The sequence below is a fragment of the Gigantopelta aegis genome, chromosome 10 (genome assembly GCF_016097555.1).
Source record: "Gigantopelta aegis isolate Gae_Host chromosome 10, Gae_host_genome, whole genome shotgun sequence".
In the NCBI taxonomy this organism is placed as follows: domain Eukaryota; kingdom Metazoa; phylum Mollusca; class Gastropoda; order Neomphalida; family Peltospiridae; genus Gigantopelta; species Gigantopelta aegis.
In genome coordinates, this window is record NC_054708.1 from 73,491,172 (window position 1) to 73,509,583 (window position 18,412).

Genomic DNA, 18,412 nt, shown 5'->3' on the forward strand with positions numbered 1-18,412 from the left:
TCGTGCTTATATCCAATTAAGGTTAATGCAAGCTGTCCCTCAGCTATGTTGGCTGTCTGTCCAGGACAGTGGGTTACTGGTTAGTGAGAGAGAAGAGGGTGTAGTGGCCTAACACGTACCCATTGAGTTGTTAAAACTCACTCTGGATCGGAACCGGTACCGGGCTGCGAACCCTGTTTCTACCAGCCTTATGTCCGATGGCTTAACCACGACGCCACCGAGGCCGGTTGTATACTCATAAAATAGTAACAGGTACGTCTTCTCGTGAGACAACTCTGTCGTTACAGTAAGTCACGCTTTGAGAATGCTTCTTAAGCTTCAATCTGACCATCAGTCGGCTAATTGATACTGCCAACTCCACTTATAATTACGTCATGAGCCAAACACGGTTCTGGCAAAAGTCAGACTCTGTGCCCGAGGATGTAACAGGTTCGTAACGTGCCCGGATGGACGCACCCACCCGGATCAGCACGCTTTATAATGTGTCTGGTCACTGAGAAAGTAAGACCTTCGTTGTTTGGATCACGACCAGGATCAGAGTGGTGATTTAATTAACGTGCGAATATATTCAGTCCTGGGTAACACACGATTAACGCCAGAAGACTGTGCAACGTATATTGCAATACGGCTCAAGTGGGATTCTACAGTCAGTCGAGATTCTCCGTTACAAGGAAAACAGTAAGGAAAAGATAACAAGGAATGCGTAAGGCCTAAACACACACAGGAGCTACAATGTAGGTATGGGCATGGGTCTGGTGAGTATGGTACCAGTCGAAAAAAGAAACGCATTGACTAGAATATGACAAAACATATCGCGTCTGTGGTGGCGCGAACTGCAGATCTGACAGCAGATGACATAGAACATGCGTTATACTTTGACAGCGCCAAATTTACCAGACCTAGACACAGACCCAGCTTTTGTGTGTTTCGGGGGCCTAAGTTGCAACCTCGAGTATATTATTTTTTAATTGTTTAATTATTTAGGTTATACTCGCTAATCCAGCTTAGTGTTCAGCGACAGCGAACGACGCTGACATTTGCGAACTATTTGACTGGTCCGCGATGTGGTCATTTGATTTAACGAGAAAACGAGAAGCGCATAAACCAGTCTGCCGAACGTTTTCTTTCTCGGTCTGGCTGAACTCCGCTCTGGTCTCTTAACAAGTTATTATTCTCTATTGTAACACTCGTAAGCGAAACGCTATTCCACTGTTTTGTGTAACTGTCACAAAGTATTAAACATAGAGACGTACATATAATATTATGTTGTATGAAGATAACTGACGTTGGTCACTGATAGCGATACCAGAAAAATAATTTGTATTTTATATTGTTAAATGATACTATATTAATATGATGAAGCAAGGTGCTAGCTTTAACACAATGTTAAAGTTTGCTTTTTTAACGATAACTACTAAAGCACTTTGATTAATTAATCATCGGCTATTGGATGTTAAACATTTTGTAATTCTCAATGTATTTTCTTAGACGCAAACTTATTATGCCATTAACGGCGATGGGTCGTTTATACAATAACGTTAATATATGTTAAACACCAAATTCCTGTAGTAAATATTCCTTTTCTAAACACTCCACAACAAATTAACAATGCTTGTCATTCGACATTAAAACTGGTTTCTGTCAGACTTTTAGTTATGATCGGGATTTTCAAATACTTTACTAATCCCATTGTGTACCTTGATTCTAAGCTATTATTTATTTCTTGTTTCTGTTTTTGTAGATGTCTTCGAATTCAGCACAGGTTGCTGTTTCCCTTCTAACAGTGTTGTTCGTGATTGTTCCCAATATCTCAGACGGTGTTAGCGGTAAATATTGTTCCTTAAAACCATTAAAATCAATTTGTTTCTTTTACTTTTAATGCATAATAATTATAATTAAAATCAGTTTTATATTTCTACATCTAAATGCTGTGGTATACTCAAAGAGAAAGGGAGAATCTGATGTAGGTTTAGAGAGAGAGAGAGAGAGAGAGAGAGAGAGAGAGAGAGAGAGAGAGAGAGAGAGAGAGAGAGAGAGAGAGAGAGACAGAGAAACAAAGACAGAGACAGAGAGACAAAAGGGGAAGGAGGAAGGGAGATAAAGGAACAAAAGAAGAGAGAGTGTGAGTACCAGAGTGAGACAGACATAAGGAGAGGAAGGGAGTCAGAGAAAGAGATAGGGAGGGGAGGGAGAGAGGGAACAGAAAGACAGAGATACAACGAGATAAATATGTAGATCAGTGAAGGATCTTGCCTGAATTCATCGTCCTCGGTCAACTAGAGGGTTTTACCACATCCTAACCAGCGACCCACGCATCATACATCAAAAACCGTAATATGTACTGTCCTGTGTATTGGAAAGTGCACACTAGCCTGACGTAGCCTGTGTGGCGACATGGGTTTCCTCTCTCACCATGCATCAAAATAACCATGTTAGTCACCAAATAGACGTACTGTAAAATGTGTTGATGTGTTGTTAAAGAAAATTTATATTCTTTTCCTCTCTAATTCCAGTTTTCCCAAACTGTGTTACCAACTGCACGGATGTGGGACTTCCTGGAAGTTATGCGGATTGCAGTACGTGCTACAGGTTCTTCATCTGTGTTGGCAGACGTACTCTCGTGATGACGTGTCCGGGACTGCTCTACTACGACCACATCGTCGGGGTGTGCAGCTACTACAAATCAAAGTACTGTGGGTAAGAGTTCTTGTGCTGATATTTTTTTGGGGTGGTGAGTGGGGTGTAAAGTTAAAGTGTGCTTTGTTTAAGGACACCATTAGAGCACATTGATTAATGAATCATCGGCTGAGCTCAATCCCGCCCTGAGAGGGTGTAGTTCAGTGGTAGATTAATCATCTTCTTCATCTTTATTAACTACTACTAACTTCTACTACTGCTACTGCTACTGCTACTACTACTACTACTACTACTACTACTACTACTACTACTTCTACTACTACTACTACTACTACTACTACTACTACTACTACTACCACCACTACTACTACCACCACCACTACTACTACTTACTTCTACTACTACTACTACGACTACTACTACCACTACTACTACTACTACCACCACCACCACCACTACTACTACTACTACTACCACCACCACTACTACTACTACTACTACTACCACTACCAATACTACTACTACTACTTACTTCTTTTTCTACTGCTGCAGCTGCTTCTTCTTGTTCGTCTGTGGCTACATCTACGCAATGAATTTCAGGATATATCGCCTTGTTTGGACTTATTTTTATTTTTATTTATTTATGTTTTTGTTGTTGATGCTGTCTTTTTTCCTCGTTCCAACCAGTGTCCTACGACTGGCACATCAAATGTTGTGTCAAAATAACCATATGGCATACACCAAAATAGCCGTAGCTTAAAATATGCCTAGGTGTCAGTAAACATATTGTCACCCTGCCCCTGATCTAACGCCTCAACTACTTGTTTCTAGATCGTCCATTCAGTTACTAGTCTAATTGGGGGGTGTCTCGTTCCCCCCAGTGCAACACAACTAGTCAAAGGCCGTGGTATGTGTTTTTTTGTCTGTGGGAAAGTGCATATAAAAGATCCCTTGTTGCATTAGGACACACAGGCCCTTTATAAGGGCTCTACGGGCAACCTAGGGAGACACCCAGCATCATAGAGGTCTAATTAACGAGCTACTCTCGATTCACTAATATCAAAACCTATATTAGCTCTGCCATTTACCTTTCGACCGACCGTTCAAAAACTGAGCCAAATTTCCTCAATCAAAAATTGCGCACCCTTTCTCTTTGGCATTAACGGCTCAATTAAAAATTCCATAGCACCACCATCACCCACCCGCCTGCTACCGATTCAATCGTGCTGCTGGTGCTCCCTTGCACCTGCCAGTGCAGGCGGTCCCTCCTTCCCCCCCCCCCCCCCCCCCCACCTTTCCTGTCATGGACGGAGGAGCGTGCGCTACAACAGCTTGTTCTGAATGTGCACGTAAAACCCTATGACCTGACCTGACCTGATTAGGACACACACCCGTCCGTTACCGACCCCGGTCGGGCTGTTGGTGTTCTTTTGCAACTGCCAGCGCGGGCGGTTCCTCGGACCTCCCACCCACCCTAAACCCTTTTCCTGTCCTGAATGGAGGAGCTGGCATGAGTCGACACCTGCGCCCATGAAAGGCGTGCGCTACAACAGCTTGTTCTGTATGCACGTTAAGCCCTATGACATGACCTGACCTGATTCGGAAAAAAATGTGGCGGGTTTTCTCTGATGACTACGTGTCCAATTGGCAATTACAAAATATTTGACATGTCATAGCCGATGATTAATTAATCAATGTGCTCTAGTGGTGTCGTTAAACAAACAAAACAAACAAATTTTCAGTTAATGGTATTCATTTTGAAGGTCATCCAGTTCGACAGAGGGAAGTATCACACGTGAGCCAGTAAAGAACACACTGAAACAGAACGAGACCTTGTCGTCTGCCAACATACCGGACGATTCTTCGCACGTGGTTCAAGTCTCGCCATCTCTCACGTTACTGGAACTCGGCGATCGGCCAAGTGAGTACACTAATGACTGCGAGGAGTGTCCTTCCCCAGTGTTTATAAACACCGTATATGTAGTATTAGTTTGTTTTTGGTTGTTGTTTTTATTTTTTTGGTTTTTTGGGGGGGTTTTTGTGCTTTTTTTTTTCTATTTTATTTTGATTGGGTTTTTTTTTTGGGGGGGGGTTTAGGGGGGGAGATGTTTTTTTGTTTGGTCTGGTTTGGTTTAGCTTGTTCGTTTGTTTTTGTTGTTTTTTGTTTTTATGAAGGGTTTTGTTTCTTTCTTTCTTTCTTTTGGGTTTTGTTGTTGTTGTTGTTGTTTTAATGGGGTTGGGGGGGGGGGGATGTTCTTGTTGTTAGTTGTTTTGCTGTTGTTGGGGTTTTTTTTTTTTTTTTTTTGGTTTTTTTTTTTTGGGGGGGGGGGGGTTGTTTGGAGTGGTCACCTGATATATAATGACGCTGTACAATTAACAATAACATTTCAAAGATTATCAGTTTCCAAGATAATCACATATTTCAAACAGTTCGAAGGTTGCGATTCCAAACATATACTGGTATGTATAGACACGGGTACTACTTGTCCTACAAGTGGGAACGTGTGCCAATGCACACGATATACAACCATCTTCTTTCAAATATAAACCAAGACTGTGTAAACATAATAAATGTCTGCATATTTTGCATTCATGAGAATCTTGAAATACTCTGGAACTTGCATATCATATAAACATACAAAACCATGAAAACACCGACTAAAATACGCGTTTATGTACAACTTGTAAATAACATTTTACACGTTTGAAGCAACGTGCAACCAATGCACGGAGCACAGCGATTTATGACGTAAAGCACAATTTCTGGTTTCTATGTGTAGGCCCCAGACGTTCCCATACGCACAGTTTACTGTACCTTTTTTTTCTTTAAATTGTTGTTGTTTTAAAATTGCTGTCGTTGTTGTCATTATGGTGTATTTTTAGCTCCTATAGGTTGCATCTACAACTGCTCTGACGTCACTCTGTCGGGCCGCTACTCCGACTGTACGTCGTGTTCTCACATGATCGTCTGCATCGGGCAGCGCATGACGAAGGTGCGGTGCCCCCCGCCCCTCCACTATGATCCGTCCCTCGGCGTGTGTAACTACCACTGGAAAGTTAACTGTCGGTAAGATCGTCTAGTCTAGTCTATTTAGTCATAGTGCAGTGCAGTACATAGTGTGGTGTGGTGTAGTGGTGTAGTGGTGTGGTGTGGTGGTTTGGTCTGGTTTGGTCTGGTGTAGTGGTGTGGTGTGGTGGTTTGGTCTGGTGTGGTCTGGTGTAGTGGTTTGGTGTGGTGTAGTGGTGTGGTGTGGTGTGCTGTAGTGGTGTGGTATGATGAGTGGTGTGATGTAGTGGTGTGGTCTGGTGTAGTGGTGTGGTGTCGTGGTGTGGTGTGGTGTCGTGGTGTGGCGTGGTGTCGTGGTGTGGTGTGGTGTGGTGAGTGGTGTGGTCTGGTGTAGTGGTGTGGTGTCGTGGTGTGGTGTGGTGTGATGTGGTGTGGTGGTGTAGTGGTGTGGTGAGTGGCGTGATGTAGTGGTGTGGTGTGGTGTGTGTGGTGTGGTGTGGTGTAGTGGTGTGGTGTAGCGGTGTGGTGTGGTGTGGTGTGGTGTAGTGGTGTGATGTGGTGTGTGTGGTGTGGTGCATAGCATAGCATAGCATAGCATAGCATAGCATAGCATAGCATAGCATAGCATAACATAGCATAGTCTAGCCAAGTCAAGTTTAATGTGATTATAGACACAAAATATTATAATTTCCTGTCCCGTGTGGAAGCAATCACATGCTGATTGGTAAACGGATTCCTACAGCAGCTCTTTGCAATTAGCATGTATTTGTCACTAACGAAATATGAGCTGCTACATAAGCGTCGAAACTCAGAACATATGCCTTTCCCCCAGAGCCGGTTTATCCTAGTAGCACATGTAGGTCATTTTTCACTTCTCCCCGACGGGGTTGCAAAATATATATCCTGGAAAGGGGGTCCTGCTGTTATTGGTGCTACAGGCCCCGCGGATCCTTAAACCGGCTCTGCTTGCCCCATCCCCCATCTCACCTCCTTAAGAAATAAATTAATATATAACACTTCACCCCTGGTTGCTGGTGTCTTTTAACGCCTAGATGTGCTAGTTTAAAATGTTTAAATATACTCTTTTGTCCGACATGGTATTTCCATATCGAAAATAATTTAAAACACTGTACGTTATAAACTTAGTTCGGTGGCTGGGAAAGGACATCACATCAAATTATGTTTCTCGATCGATCGACTTAATATATCGATGGATCGACATACTATCTCGATTGATCGACTTACTATCTCGATCGATCGACTTTCGAACTCGAGGCTTACGTTAACGTTTGTGGTTAAAAACACAATGTGCAATATATCAACCAAACTATGACATTCATCTAGGTAATCATCCAACACATAAATACAGGCCACGACATGTACAGGTCATTCCCCCCCCCCCCCCCCCCCCCAAATTGGAGAAGAACTAATCCCCATTCCCTTTACCCTATGAATTTGGTCACTGATGCAATAGCTACGGCAACTACGTCTGTATCTGTAGCAGATAGCAATTGGGACATCTTTGGCCGGTGCTCTAATTAATGTATTTAATTAATATCATTTATATATTAGGCCCTGGAAGAAGGTTTCGCAAACGGGTGGGTTTCGCGGACAGGTTGCTGACGTTCCAATACCAGGAAAGTAACCAAAGTTTCCATGGGTAGGGCGCATCCTGATACGGCGTCACACACACACACACACACACACACACACACACACACACACACACACACACACACACACACACACACACACACCACCCACACACACACACACACCCTTCCTTCCCAGGTAATCCATACATCTGTTGTGGGCACACTATTTATAATGTATATGGAAGGTTGTTGGGATAGGTACACAAATATTGAGCTCTAAGAAGCCCGCTGTCGCAACTTCATAGGCTATTCTTTTTCGTTTAGCAGCAAGGATCTTTTATATGCAACATTCCATAGACAGAATAGCACATACCACGACCTTTTATGTACCAGTCGTGGTGCACTGGCTGAAGCGAGAAATAATTAAGGTTCAAGTACGTTATCCTGGATACACATCTCAGATATCTGGGCTGTCTGTCCAGGACAGTGGGTTAGTTGTTAGTTGGTTTTTAGTGGTTGGTGTGAGAGAAGAGGGTAAAGTGGCCTTACACCTACCCATTGAGACCTTAAGAACTCGCTCTGGGTTGGAGCCGGTACCGGTCTGTGAACCCTGTACCTACCAGCCTGTAGCCCGATGGCTTAACCACTGCGTCACTGAGGCCGGTTGCTAGCAACAATCAGTTTATTCAACTTACATGGCCTCTTAATTAATTACAAACATCACAGACTTTATATTGAGCTTGAATTTAAACAGAATCGAGAACCAGTTAAATAGTTCTTGAACGTTAGTGCAGTTCGTTGTCGCTGAACGCATCCCTATTTTACGTGGATGACAAGAACTGTATATTTTATTGCTGTCTGTTATTTTGAATAATAAGGCACACAATATTAAACTTTATTGTTGATAGTTATATTGGTTTGCACATTTTATATAACGAATAACCCGTTAGTTACTTCGTTTAGCACTTTAAAAAATAGTGTATGTAATTGTGTACTGTTATAATATGCCAAAGGTGTAAACGAATTTGCTAATATTACTTCAAAAAGAAACCAATCAAGCCAAATATAATTTTATTATAATGGGCATAATATCTGTAAGGGAAGTTATAAATTACATATTATTCACGCTTCATTGGTGTATACATATTATATACAAACGCAAGAGCACACACACACACACACACACACACACACACACACACACACACACACACACACACACACACACACACATTGACATTAAATTTGGTTTATTAACTAAATATATTTAGTATACATCTTTGGGGTAAACACAAAAATGTAACTGAATTTGATGATATGAAATGTTTACTGTTTCATTGAATCAAAAATTAGTTTACACTAAATTGCGGTTGTATTGTTTTCTGTTTGTTTTGTTTTATTTTGTGTTTGTTTGTTTGTTTGTTTTTATTGTGTAGATTCCTATATTTGTGATATAAAAAAAAAACCGCCACAAACATTTAACACAGAGACAAAGACATTGTCTTGTTATAAAAATGCAGGTCTATTGGTAGTAACATGCGACACTGATTATTTGTATCAGGCACGGCGGAGCAGTGGGTGGGGGCTGGGGGTCTACTCAATCCCCCCCCCCCCCCCCCCCAATGTTTACATTTGATATGCGGTGTAGGGCCTACACTTGAGGTTGAACCGGTACAGGATAAAATATTTTTTCTTAAATGGAAAATTAAAACTATTATCAGGTGACATACTTTTTATGTCGGTGGGCCATTTGGGCTATTTCTTTCCAGTCAGTGCTCCACAACTGGTGTGACAAAGGCCGTGGTATGTATTATCCTAGATGTACAATGTTGTCTGTATGAAAGGTGCCTTGCTGCTAATCGAAAAGAATAGCTCATTGCGTGATGGCGGCGAGTTTTCTCTTTCATCATTTGCGACGCCATTAGAATGTGTTGCGTCCGTAGTTAAAGAAAAACAGTTCTTCTTTTCTTCAGTTAAGTCTCGCTTGGTTTCCTTTGGACAGTGGCGTCACTAAAAATAGACGAACAAGATATGAATACGAGTAAATAGTCCAGGCAGTTATGTAAATTTGCATTTTAAAAAAAAAAAAAATTTGCTCAAGTCAGTAAAATGTATTTCTTTTTATTCTTAAAACTATCCAGAATTAAAAATCCATTGGTAGAATTTTTTTCAGTCATTTGATCATGGCGGCCATCTTGACATTCAAAATGGTTATAATTTGGGGATATTTTACATATATTTTGACTCCCAGTTAACATAGAAACACAATTCTTGTGTACATTTATATTTTTGAGGGCAATGAACTCGCTGATAACATTTCATTTAGTCATTTGAGCATGACAGCCATCTTGAAATTCAAAATGGCTGCCAATTAAATATTCTATATATATATATATATATATATATATATATATATATATATATATATATATATATTTACTCACAGTTGACCCACAACAACAATTTAGGTATCTGTTTACATTTATGAGTTCAGTGAATGAAGTTGTGAAATTGTTGTCTGACCTAAGCATCCATCTTGAAATTCAAAATGGCCACCATTTTAATATATTTTTCCATATATCTCAACTCCCGGTTAACATAGAAACAATATTTTTTGTCTATATGTACATTTATTTAGCCAGGAATTATGTAGACATTTTTATAGTCATCCAATCGTGGCAGCCATCTTGAAATTCAAAATGGCCACCATTTTAATGTATTTTTCATATATCGTAACTTCCGGTTAAGGCAGAAGCACAATTATTTTTGTCTGTACATTTTTAGGATCCTATAACCATCCTCCAGTCATGGAACTACGTTGAAATTCCAAATCGCAGCCATATGGAGATTTAAAAATGGCCACCAATTTTATCATTTGGCAAATACTTTTCTTCCTAGTCCACATACATTTTATGCGAAATAATTAAAATATTGCATTACTAATGACTTTCATGTTCTAGATTTTAAACTAATGAAATAAAGGAACAGACCAATTGTAAACCGTAATTCACAATGACACATTAGCAGGGCTCACCCATTTAGTATCTGGCTAATTGAATGGTGTTTAAATTAGCCACTTTTTAATAATTTCTAAAGAAATATCCTACATACATATATCTGAAAATTGACTAAAATTAATTATTTTCCATTCGTCTGTAATGGCATGTGTATTGCAGCAACCATCACCACTTGTAGAGTTCTGTACATTGCAGGTTGTATTCCTTACAGGCTCATCTACCTGAACACTTACTGATACCACAGTTGCATCTGATCAGTTCTATCATAGCCTCTGGTGCAGCTTGCACCTTCAACCACATTTACAAATATATCCTCCTTGATCCAGCTATGGGTCTAGATCACTGGATGTAGCTAGGATATTTGCTTGGAGATATGCTCTTTGGGTATGCTGTTATTAGATATTTGGTCGTGTTTCCACAATGTGGTTTGGTGATGGTGTCTTGAACTTCAATCCTCTCAGAATAGCTGCATTAATTATACAAATGGCCCTTGAGCTTAGTAACATGGAATACTGACCTCTTTGTATGATTCATCAGTAATTCCAAGACGGCTAAGAGCTTCAGATATAGCCATGGAGCTTTCCCGAATACTTCAATAACATATGTTTGCATATACTATCAATGTGTCCTGTTGTGTCACATCCAGTTACTACATGTTGATTTTCTTTCTGAACCAAGTTCATCATCAATTAGTTGCATGTTGATCTGGTTGCTACTTACGTCTGTACCAATAATAAGTGGGATCAGTGTATGTGTATAAAAACTAAGTCTGTGTCTAGTGCAGAAATTCACTCCTAATCTGCCATATTTCTTGTCGGTGAACAGAAGCATTTCCTGCATGCTTTGATTCACTATTAGATGGTTACATTGGTGGAAGATTTATTTTTTAACACAATAATATCTATAAAAGATGACATCAGATATTTTCACTAACCAGGCTACAGATTTTCGAAGCTATCTGAGCGCTACGATATCGAAAACTATTGCAGGCCCTGATGTGACAATGACACATGATTCCTCATACTCGGTAATCGGGCCAGGCAATGAGGTGGATTTCTGCATCAAAGACACAGACTGTTGGGTTTTTATCACCATTATGATATACAAATAATTATATGTAAATCACAACCAGATCAATCGGCAAACATTTTATAATGAACTGTATCCAGAGATAGACTCGGATTACCAGATGTCCATGCTGTAACTGAATATGACACAACAGGACAATTGGTGATGGTGGACATCAATAAAGAGAATTCAATGTATTCACGAAAGCTCCATATATAAGTAACACCAAAGTCAGGTTGGAATCGGTGATGAACCATACAAAGAGGTCAGTGAACAATGTGAAGATTTTACTGCATGGAACCAAGCACAGTGGTCATTTCTACAACTGATGCACTACTCTAAGATGAAAAGTTCAAGAAACCATCACCAAACCAAAGTGTGGAAACACCGCCACCTACCTTGAGCATACCTATCTTGATGGAAAGCCTCGATTTCGAAAGTCGATCAATTGAGATAGTAAGTCGATCGATCGAGATAGTATATCGATCGATCGAGATATTAAGTCGATGGATCGAGATAGTAAGTTGATCGATCGTGATAGTAAGTCGATCGATCGAGATAGTCAGTCGATCGATCGACATAGTCAGTCGATCGATCGAGATATTAAATCGATCGATCGAGAAAAATAATTTGATGTGATGTTCTTTCCCAACCACCGTAACTTAAAGTGAAAAAAAAAAATATATATATATATTTAAAAATTTAAATGTAAAAAAAAAGAAAAAAAGAAAAACCACTAATTCTGAATGTATTGCAGTATGCTCAAATTTTGTCATAATTTGATGTTCTAAATAGTTGAATGTTTCTAAAATGTGTTTTGCTTTATCTAGAACGTACAATAGTGTTATTCTGTTGTTAACCTGTGTTGCATGTTAGGACAACTACGACATTTCTGCTGTTGTTTTTTTATAGCAGGAAACCTTCACCAGGTAGCGACGTCGTCGTTTCCAAGCACGCCGTTCGCAGTAGTAAGTAACTACCGGTATTCACAATCAAAGTTACTCGTGGCGTACCTAACAAAATATAGCGGGGGGGGGGGGGGGGGGGGGGGGGGGGTGCAAAAACAGTTTCAGGGCACAGTAAAATATGGTTTTCTTCGTCTAGACAACATGGACTCTTTCATTATAAAAGGGCGCTTGTAAACTATAAAGGGCACTTTTTCTTTTAGGGGGAGACGCGGATGGCAATACCCTCCCACACACACACACATACACCACCCCGCTAGGTACGACATTAAGTGTCTCTTAATCACTATATCAATGGTCAACAACCAGAACTGGCTATGTCATGGTTAAAACACACACACACACACACACACACACGCACGCACGCACGCACGCGCGCGTAAAATCCTATGTTAAAAAAGAAGATAAAATTTAATTATTAGACTACTTTTAATTACACGAATAATGGACTTAACTACTTATTGTTGTCAGCCTTTTTTTATGCCTATCTTTATAGCTGTAGTTTACAGTGTGCTGCGGTGTTATTAAACAAACATTCCTTTCCTTTCCACATTCCAGATGACAGGTGTATTGACGACTGCGCTGAAGTTAAGATTCCAGGCAAATATGCGAGCTGTCAGTCGTGTTCCACCTTCATTCTATGCACAGGGCAGAAAACGTTCGTGCTGACCTGTCCCAAGACACTACACTTCGACTTGGTTAACAAACGATGTACATTTGCCAGCTCCGTGGATTGTCGGTAATTGTATACATGTATAGTATAGCCTTATAAAATCACAAAAGTCTACGTATACTTGTATCATATTCTGAAGTTATTATTCTACTAATAGAGGGGACTATAGGTTTCGGCTCTGTCCTGTCGGGGGCGGAACGTAACCCAGTGGTAAAGCGTTCGTTTGATGCACATTGATTTATTAATCATCTATTGGATGTCAAGCATTTGGTAATGTTTACATATAGTAATAGAAAGAAAGAAAGAAATGTTTTATTTAATGACGCACTCAACACATTTTATTTACGGTTATATGGCGTCAGACATATGGTTATGGACTACACAGATTTTGAGAGAAAACCCGCTGTCGCCACTACATGGGCTACTCTTCCGATTAGCAGCAAGGGATCTTTTATTTGCGCTTCCCACAGGCAGGATAGCACAAACCATGGCCTTTGTTGAATCAGTTATGGTTCACTGGTCGGTGCAAGTGGTTTACACCTACCCATTGAGCCTTGCGGAGCACTCACTCAGGGTTTGGAGTCGGTATCTGGATTAAAAATCCCATGCCTCGACTGGGATCCGAACCCAGTACCTACCAGCCTGTAGACCGATGGCCTGCCACGACGCCACCGAGGCCGGTATATAGTAATAGAGAGAAAACCCCTTCTATTATTAGCAAGGGATCTTTTATATGCACCATCCCATAGACATGATAGCACATACCACAGCATCTGATATACCAGTCGTGGTGCACTGGCTGGAACTGGAGATAGCCCAATGGGTCTACCAACTGGGATCGATCCAAGACCGACCGCGCATCAAGCTAACTCTTTACCATTGGGCCTAAAATAGAGAATAAGACATCTTAATGTGACAGGGAAACTATTAATGCGGATGATCAATGATAGATAAATAAGTTATTAAAAAATATATATCTCATATATACTTGAGAATGTAACTTTAAAATATTTTGTTTTGTTTAATAAAACTACTAGGGCACATTGATTGATAGTCATTGGCTGAATGTTAAGCATTTGATAATTCTAACATATATAGTCTCATGCATTTTCCATTTGGAGCTAGGGATCTTTTATCTGCAAAATATGTTTTATATGCAATTTTGCACAGACAGGACAGTAAATATTACGCCTTTGATATATACCAGTCGTGAGGCACTGGTTCGGACTGGGAATGTTGTTGTTTTTTAATGGATTCACTGTGGTAATTCGATCCTTTGACGAAACCTCTCAGGTGTTCGCTTTACCGACAGATCTAGATCCCGCCCCTTGTAACTTAGTGATGTTTGTATCTCTGTAAACTCATTATTAACGGGTCAGACCCTAGTATTTAAGCACTACAGCATATGTTTCACTATTAGAGCCGTTTATGATCACTGAAATCAAACATTACTTATATTTTATTCTTTAGATTATCCATTTCTGTAGAACCGAAGTGTTTCTGGTCATCCTGCTGTTTCTAATATTTTTTAAAGCACACGTGCACCTGAGAAGTAGCGGCTTATTGATTCGTGTTCTGGTCTATTTTAAAGGATATTTCCCGTTTTAACGTCATAGACTCTTCTTTCACTCTATTGTAACTTAAATTTTGTAAATTAACCAAACTTAGTGTCCATTTTTTGCGTGTTAAAACTAGGGTCTGCGCCTTTAAAGTCCGGAAGAATTCAAATGATTGTTAATGACGTGAAGTACCATGGTAAATATTTTTGAAGCTACCTTAGCGCTTCGTTATCGTAAAATTGTCGTAGGCTATGATGGCGGTTTTCCGAAACCGTAGCATTAAGAAAGCTTCCAAAATATGTAGCCATGCTATTATGTTGCTATTTTTTCAGAGAGGAAGCAGTCGGTGACTTTGCAACTGGAGATGTTGCATCAGGTTCAGCAATGGCAACACCCAATAAATCAGTTGAATCCAGTCTTGATTCCATTTCTGATCCATCGACTATCACAGACGTGTTAGAGGGGTTTGACGGTGCTATACGCAGACAGATGGGTAATTTACTGAACTTCGCACAGGACGACAGCCAGGAATCTGAAATGGAACGACAAAAGCTTGACGTTCTTTCAAAAACTGGCGACCAGGAAACGAGAAGAGGGTTGCTAGCTGCTGACTCCACTGATACAAGCTTGGTACACCTTGGAGATGCAAAGTCAAGTTCTTTCCAACTGGCAGTGAAAACTGCTGATGAGCTGACGAGTCTAAAAAAATTCTTTTGTCAAACATTTAACGCAGATCTTGATCTGCATCTTTCCCTCTGTGAGAACTAACAAATGTCATATAATTAGAATCTTTGAATCGCGTGTGGAGTGTGACATAATTAAACGCTAACGGCTATGTTACAATTGTCCAAAACTTTCTGATACTCGATCCTCTCTATAAAGGCTGCCTAACCTGTTATTAATAACGTTCATCAGCAAGTGTCCTTTATAAAAAGATAAAATTCATATTTTGTGGGTACCGAAGAAATGCACTAATCGGTTTAACTGTAACAGAAACTAGCCTGTATTAACAGGGGCGTATTCAGGAAATATTGTGGGTAGAACTAAGGGTAAAAGGGGCTCATGGACTATCTCATGACAAGGGCAATCTAATGAAATTCCTTCAAAGCCAGCAAATAAGAAGTACTTGGATATATTGGTATTTAGGGGAACAATCCTGTAACACCCTCCACCCACCCGCCCGCTTGGTTCCGCCTCTAATTAATCGACCCACTGTGTTAATAGGCAATTTTTAATACTCTTACAATCAACATTTTCACAAGGGTACAAAGTGTGCTCTGTTTGTTGCCCCCTACTTCCTTCTACAAATGTAGGCTACATCAAAAAATATATTTTATGTTTAAAAATCTCTAACTATCGCTCTCTCTCTCGCTCTGTGGATACCTTTTCTTGGTGTTTATGATGCATGCACTATACAATTGGGATCATATTAAGTTATATTGTCTTGAGAACTCGACTATGATACCCTTGGTATGTATCTTAGCATAAATACAGGGTGTTTTTTATTGCATGCACCAGAAAAGAAAGACGGCTGTTTACAACGTACGCATTGCTGAATCATCAACACAAAAGGTTACTTTTCAAGTGTAATAAATGTTTGAAAGATTATACTCGTCTTTTTTATGTCCATACTGAAAATCTTTTTCAAATTTGAGTCATCGTCGCTCTTGTATACAGCTATCACTGAAGCATAACGTCATACTTGTGGTGGACACCTGTCGCTCTTAAATTAAAATAGGCCTACATATGTATGAATGAAAAATGAATATTGTGGTTCGACACGTACCATGCAAGCATTTTATAATTAATATACCGATTACAAATAAAGGAATTCGTGGTATCTGAGACCAGATTGAATTCCCTACTAGAATAGTGATGCATATTATAAAATGTGGGATGGAAGGTTTTCAAATCAAATCAAATCACTTTATTTATAAATACGTGAACTGTATACTGAGTTGTGACACGTATTGTGGTCTATTAATAACAATGATAGAAATTGCAATTAGTCAAAATATAGCTTTATATAGCCTACTATTCAAAAACAATGTGAGGAGCACATAGTAATTATATGTAGATAAATTTCGATATTAATCAAGTTGTGGTTGCAGTCAATATTCGTTGTTACTAGTTGTGTGTTCTCTTATTCTTTTTCCACCAGTATAATTTCTAATTTAGTATAATCCCTAGCGTGTGTTTACGCCTTTTTCCGTAATTCATTTTAATATGGCCTTTATAAAACACCCAGAAATCGCTCTGCAGGGCCCCCTTTTACGATGCGATTTTAGCACTATAGTCAAGATCACTTTAAGTGCATAAGGTAGCTATGCACTGATCTTTAGCGCTAAGATGGCTTTGTAAAACGGGGCCCCAGGCCTGTATCCTAGGAATGATATCGGAAGTCAGGGTCACAATCTCCAGCACAAGCCTCATTTTTATTTTTATTTATATAGAGGACAAAAAACATACATTTTCCCCGCCCCACTCAATACCCATGGGTCTACATCTATACCCACACCGATAATACTTCCATATAATAGTACTTTAGTATTTGAAAATCTCTTGGCGGGAAGAGTGGGGTTTTTTTTCAATTGGATGGGCAGGGGTTGGTTACAAAAGGTTAGACTCATGAACTGTAATTGGCATTGTAGTTACAAATAGGCCAAATAGACGTGCAGAAAAATCACATCAGTTACTCGTTACGGGCCAGCTAGTGAATACACATAATTAACCGTTTACTGGGGGAAAAAAGGAATATAATTTGCTTAATGAATGGTATCCATGAAACCATTTTATCAAATATTTATACAGACATGACAGCACATACCATGACCTTTGACAAATAAGTCATATGTCATTGGTCAGAAATTAATCGACAGGACAAGACAGTTTCTTCAACATCTCGGCATATTTTTACAACAGCTTTGGTTGGAAGGGACAAGAAAGATTGTTCAAATCTTGAGCGCATTTTAATCTACAGCTATCTACCGGTAGTATCTAACATATGGTTATTGTGATACTTGGTCTGGAGTGAGAAAGAAAACACCTTCTGCCACCACACAGGTTTACCTTACTGACAAGCAGCAAAGAATCTTTCACATGAACTGTTCCAGACAGGGCAGTACATACCTTGGCGTTTGATAAACCAGTGGTGAACTGGTTGGAGGGACACGTTATTCCATTCATTTATACTTATTTTCGTGCTTATATCCAATTTAGGTTCAAGCACGTTGTCCTGGACACATACCTCAGCTATCTGGGCTGTCTGTCCAGGATAGAGGATTAGTGGTTAATAAGAGACATATCGGTTTAGTGGTCTTGCCCATTGAGTCGTTAATGCTTGCTCTGGGTGGGAGGCAGCATAAGGCTGTGAACCCAGTACCTACCAGCCTTATGTATGTTGGCTTAACCGCAAGTTATATCACAGAGGCCGGTGAGAGACACTGATATAGCCAGAATTTTATACTTGGGGGTAGGAGGAGACACCCACACTGTCTGTGAATACAGGGCTTGAACTTAAGCATTTGTCTCCCACGGCAATTTAAAAAGAAAATTGCCATGAGTGAAACAGCAAACCGACGGCAATCTAAAAGCCTTCGAAATAAGCACTTGTCCGTTTGTCCTGACAAGTAAAAACCTATTCGGACAAGCGAAATGTACCTTGGTGCTGGTCCTGTGGACAAGTGAAAATGCAGTTTCATTTTAAGCAATCAAAAACATCATCCTTGTATTTGAATAAAACGATCCATTTATTTGGACATGTGAAAATGTTGGCGGACAAGTAAATTTCTAGTGCATTTGTCCGTTGGACTAGTGAAACATTCTGCTTATTTCCACCAATGTTTAAAACGTTCCCAATGGCATTTGAAAAAAAAAAAAAATTCTGCAACA

General features: G+C 39.9%; 1 protein-coding gene across 1 annotated transcript; it reads left to right on the plus strand.

The window, feature by feature from the left end:
* Positions 1–746: 746 nt before the first annotated feature.
* On the plus strand, positions 747–16,119 carry LOC121383799 (chondroitin proteoglycan 2-like). The gene is made up of 8 exons (XM_041513897.1): positions 747–755; positions 1,742–1,826; positions 2,514–2,697; positions 4,401–4,558; positions 5,521–5,704; positions 12,237–12,292; positions 12,848–13,028; positions 14,854–16,119. The coding sequence occupies exons 1-8, from the start codon at positions 747–749 to the stop codon at positions 15,287–15,289; spliced, it is 1,293 nt and encodes a 430-aa protein (XP_041369831.1). The 3' UTR covers positions 15,290–16,119.
* The last annotated feature ends 2,293 nt before the right edge of the window (positions 16,120–18,412 follow it).

What these genes read in the sequence shown, in the direction of transcription:
- LOC121383799 (XM_041513897.1), top strand. An exon ending in TATCTCAGACGGTGTTAGCG is followed by an intron (nt 1,827 to 2,513) that starts GTAAATATTGTT and finishes CTCTAATTCCAG; the next exon opens with TTTTCCCAAACTGTGTTACC. An exon ending in GCCAGCTCCGTGGATTGTCG is followed by an intron (nt 13,029 to 14,853) that starts GTAATTGTATAC and finishes CTATTTTTTCAG; the next exon opens with AGAGGAAGCAGTCGGTGACT.